General features: G+C 37.6%; 2 protein-coding genes across 2 annotated transcripts in view; one reads left to right on the top strand and one right to left on the bottom strand.

Annotated features, from left to right (window-relative positions):
- Nup54 (nuclear pore complex protein Nup54) overlaps window positions 1-1,207 on the bottom strand; it is an 18,328-nt gene extending 17,121 nt beyond the window's left edge. The window contains exons 1-2 of the mRNA XM_071587623.1: window positions 1,024-1,207; window positions 281-598 (exon numbers count right to left, since the gene is read on the bottom strand). Coding sequence (XP_071443724.1) covers window positions 281-598; window positions 1,024-1,120 — 415 coding nt within the window. The 5' untranslated portion in view covers window positions 1,121-1,207. The remainder of the gene's footprint in view (window positions 1-280; window positions 599-1,023) is intronic.
- Window positions 1,208-1,294: 87 nt separating this feature from the next.
- The window catches only part of LOC139690621 (xaa-Pro aminopeptidase 3-like), a 21,166-nt gene continuing 17,460 nt past the window's right edge, over window positions 1,295-5,000 (top strand). Inside the window, exons 1-3 of the mRNA XM_071588105.1 lie at window positions 1,295-1,449; window positions 1,603-1,757; window positions 2,131-2,434. Of these exons, the coding sequence (XP_071444206.1) occupies window positions 1,407-1,449; window positions 1,603-1,757; window positions 2,131-2,434 (502 nt within the window). The 5' untranslated portion in view covers window positions 1,295-1,406. The remainder of the gene's footprint in view (window positions 1,450-1,602; window positions 1,758-2,130; window positions 2,435-5,000) is intronic.

Here is a 5,000-nt window from a genome sequence, read left to right as displayed (position 1 = left end):
TGTTCTATTTGATAAGTCACCAGTGAAGCTTTCAGTTAATGCAACTCTCTCCAATGTTGGGTTGTATGCTATATAATTACAAATTTGACCGCCAACCTTATCACTGAAAAATACTATCATTTTCGGCAGTATCATTTATATTCCGGAACCCACTCAAAACTAATTAGTAACCTTGTATCACAATGAGCTAGAATGTAAATAAATAAAACAAATTAAGGTGCAAAGACGTTACTGCAGATATCAATAAAAACTATGTATATTCACACGTGCAAAAACAAACCAGAAGATGTTCCAAGTTGAGGTTGCTGGGCTTGCTGTTGAGTGTTCTGCCCGAAAGAAGAAAATAGGGAAGAACCACCAAAAGCTGAAGGAGTAGAAGTGGTAGTGGTGGTTCCAAATGCTCCGAAATTTGGTAGGGATGAAGCTGGTGCTGTCGATGTGGTACCCGATGCACCAAAACCACTAAATCCAGGTACCGAAGTCCCACCACCAAAGCTGAACCCAGTTGAAGTTGTAGTGGCAGTAGAGCTAGATGCCCCAAAAGGATTGGCTACTGAGGTCGATGGCTGCCCAAATAGGCTAGTACCAGTGCCGAAACCTTCAATAAAATTTTATTCAGTAAGAAAACGTATTTTGTGTAGCATTAAAAATTCTTTAAATACATTTTCATTTAACATGCATGAAAGCTAGCCTGAATGAAGCAATTTTCGACGTCAATGGAGAACGATTACATTTCCCCACATTATTTGCTGGCTTTCGAAGATGAATACAAATTTAAATGGGTCTGTATAAATGGAAAACCTACAATAAAAAGAATAAATAATAAGTTCACATCCAATTGGGCATTTTCACTACCGACCATATAATAATAAGAGATCTCAGTTTTTTATTCTATTTTAAATATTCATTGACGACATTTCGACTTCACCGAGTAAATTACCTCACGAAAAAGCAACTTCTCCTTCAAGATTTTAATCCCACCTTACGAAGACAAAACCTCGTTTGTTTGATACACACCTTTACCTGCGGTTGAAGTTGTTGGTGCCCCAAAACCAAATGTTGCCGGAGCATTTGATGTTGCTGAGGGAAAGCCACTAGTATTGCCAAAACTAAAAGCCATAACTTGAAGTAATTTACTAATTACTCATAACTCAATTACTATCTCACGGTTTGTATACTATCCGATTCCTCGTCCCTCCTCGCTTTATCGTTCTTCACTTGACGATTTTGTACCGCCCTCCCGCGTTCCACTCGCTCATTGGTGGAAAAACTTTTGCGAAGGCAGAGTAGCGCAATTACGGTTCGATGTGTTGGATGTTGTCAGTGGTTTTCCCTGTCAAATTGACAGTAATGGTTAATCGTCATTATTAAAACCTCCGCAGATTATATTTTTCTCTTATGCAAACATGCCTGTTTTTCGTGAAGTTGTGACTCTTTTTGTTAAATTAGGTAATTCATCAAATAACTGTTAGATGAATTAGCGCTGTCCTGACGAAACAGTTCCCCTTCGTGTTTTATAGGCTTCAATGGCCATTTGACTATTATTTGAATATTTACGATTAAAATAACCGATTGTACCATGCTTTATTTACTTCTCTAAAGGAATTCCATCATGGAGAAGTTCTGCCTGCTCGTGCCACACAAAAGCTTCTTCGCCAGCTCCAAGGATTGCAAGTCGTCGGCAGGAGCGGAAAGCGGGACCTGTTTACGGTCAGCCGACGAACTCTTCTCATCCTTTTATATTGAATGAAGGAGAGGTGAGTTGAAGTCTTGGGCTTGGTGTTCAACAAAGAAATAGATATTAGTGTCTGGTTACTATTTCGGTAAAACTTGAAAGAGGAGTATGGTAGAAGTGCAGGTATGATATATTACATAACATCTAAGCAATACATTTTTGCCTTATTGTCCAAAATACCATACATTTAAAATATAATAGAATCTTTCATTCGCTTTGATAAATAAATGTTTAATTTACCGAAATATTATGGCGAATCTATGGATTGTTGAAGATTACCTTTCATACTACCTCGTCATTGGAATTTGATTTTATCCGTTTCAATGCATGACAGTTGGAATTAATCAAATTATAGATGAAATTATTTCATTAAAATCGCCATTCTCTCCAACCAGGTGATTCCAGGAGTTTCACAGTCTGAATTTCAAGAACGTCGTCGAAGGCTAATGCACAGTGTTACGACATCAGGCGCTAATCCTTTGCACTTGGAAGCTAGCCACATTGTAATCATCCCGTCTGCCACTAAACTAAATATGAGTGATAAAATACCTTACCCATTTAGGCAAAATTCAGACTTTTTATATCTAAGTGGGTGTCTTGAACCAGACACCATATTAGTTTTGAATTCTTCCTATTCTCATTCATCATCCAATCTCTCAGCATCGGTGTCTTCCAGATCATCCTTTTGGCTTCCTCATGGTTAGTGAATTTCCTTATTTAATTCAGAGAACAACCTTGTGCATTGTTTTATTTAGCATGAGGGATTGTTTCTCATTAGTAAATTTATTCCTACTTGCTGAGTTTTGGAATCTATATTTTCCCGCATTAAAATGGCCTTTTCCTCCTGCATTCTGTCTTTAATTGGCTGTTATAATAAAGAATTGTGACAACATTTTTTTGGTTCTTGATTGTCGTGTAAATGATACAGCGAGTGAGCATTAATACCTGTACAGTAATTAGCTAGAAAAATCATAAACTTAAGATGATTTGAAACCATGCGGCAAATAAAGGCATTTAATTTCATTGTAACCACCACAGTTGGTTTTTGAACAGAATTGTCAAATATCTCTAGCACAAAGTTTAAGGACAAACCCCTACTATATATATATATATATATATATATATATATATATATATATATATATATATATATATATATACACACATTCAAACACGAAATCCCGCCAAACGGCGAATAAATACTCATATATACACAAACAGATATAAGGAAAAAAAATATATATATATATATATATATATATATATATATATATATATATATATATATATGTATGTATATATACATATATACATATATATGTATATATACATATATATGTATATATACATATATATGTATATATACATATATATGTATATATACATATATATATATATATGTATATATACATATATATATATGTATATATACATATATATATATATATATATATATATATATATATAGTACAATACACAGTAACACACAATATAGAAACACAAAAAAAGAAGAACACTCACACGTTATTTCTTGATATTTCGACGGAAACAATCCGTCTTCCTCTGAAGATATAGAAGTAATGACTGCTGGAGTTGTTGAGGTGAGGGGTGCGAGAGAAAGGGAAGGGGGCCAGGAGAAGGGGAGAACGGGAGGCGAAGGAGGGGTGAGGGTGGGCTTCCACAAAGTAACAATTTTAGGCCACTCCCATCAGTGAACGACATTGAGCATCAGTGAACGACACGACCGGGCCTCAATGTCGTTCACTGATGGGAGTGGCCTAAAATTGTTACTTTGTGGAAGCCCACCCTCACCCCTCCTTCGCCTCCCGTTCTCCCCTTCTCCTGGCCCCCTTCCCTTTCTCTCGCACCCCTCACCTCAACAACTCCAGCAGTCATTACTTCTATATCTTCAGAGGAAGACGGATTGTTTCCGTCGAAATATCAAGAAATAACGTGTGAGTGTTCTTTTTTTGTGTTTCTATATTGTGTGTTACTGTGTATTGTACTATTCGGCACTTCTGTGTTACGTCTACGAAAGCATATATATATATATATATATATATATATATATATATATATATATATATATATATATATATATTTTTTTTTTATTTTTTTATTTTAAGGTTATCTACCGGTTAAGGTAGGTTTTTTCGATGGACACAACTACCAAACAAATATTTTGTGACTACTAACAAAACACAACCCTAAATTCTACTCTACACCAGGTCCCTCTTCATCTCTGAGTACTTTCTTCCTCCCTTCATCCCGTCAAACATCCCTATCCTGTTCCTTCCCTTTCCTCTTTTGCCCAACATTCTACCCTCTATCACAGTCTTCAACATCCCACTGCCGGTCAACACCCCCTTCATCCACTTTTCCTGCCTCCATAGGATTGCTCCCAACAAACCCCTCTCTTCGCCCACCATACCAAGTACTTCCTCATTTGTTTTCTTCTCTGTCCATTTCACCTTCTCCATTCTTCTCCACACCCACATTTCAAAAGCCTCCAGTCTACGTCTATCCTCCTGCTTCAATGACCACGTTTCCGCACCGTACATAGCTACGCTCCATATCAAAGTTTTTACGAGTCTTTTCTTAACATCCTTACTCAAAGTCCCCGTCATCAACTCCCTCCTCCTCGTGAAAGCCTCTTTGCCTAGCGCAATTCTTCTCCTTACGTCCCTACTACTTTGACCGCGTTGGTCCAAAACACTACCGAGATACGTAAACTGTTCTACCTGCTCTAGTTTTTGCCCTCCTATTTTAATGTGAAGCTTGCCCTTTTTCTTTCTAGAAAATCGCATAACCTTTGTTTTATTAATGTTGATCCTCATCCCATACCTGTCGCACTGAATTTCCAATTCACTCAGCAATGCTTGCAGCCCCTTGGCTGACTGACAAACTAAAGCTTGGTCATCAGCAAACCTAACTGATTTTACGAATTCCCCGCCCACTTTCATTCCTACCTCTAGTTCTTCCCATGCCTCTTTGATCATTTCCTCTGCATACAGGTTGAACAGCAACGGTGATAATGGGCAACCCTGCCTTACACCCCTTCCTAACACTGCCCATCCTGACTCCCCGTTTCCCACCCGCACCTGAGCAGTCTGAGACATGTACAGGTTGCGGATTAGCCTCCTTTCCCTCCAATCTATTCCTATTTTCTGCAATATACCCATTAGTTTTTCCCAATTCACTCTATCAAACGCTTTTTCGAAATCTACGAAGCAGGCAAATACATCCTGGTTGTGTTCTATATTCC

This window comes from Hetaerina americana, unplaced genomic scaffold, assembly GCF_022747635.1.
Source record: "Hetaerina americana unplaced genomic scaffold, ioHetAmer1.1.p SCAF_3, whole genome shotgun sequence".
NCBI lineage: Eukaryota > Metazoa > Arthropoda > Insecta > Odonata > Calopterygidae > Hetaerina > Hetaerina americana.
The sequence above is the reverse complement of the archived record's forward strand: the minus strand, read 5'-3'. Positions and strand labels throughout refer to the sequence as shown.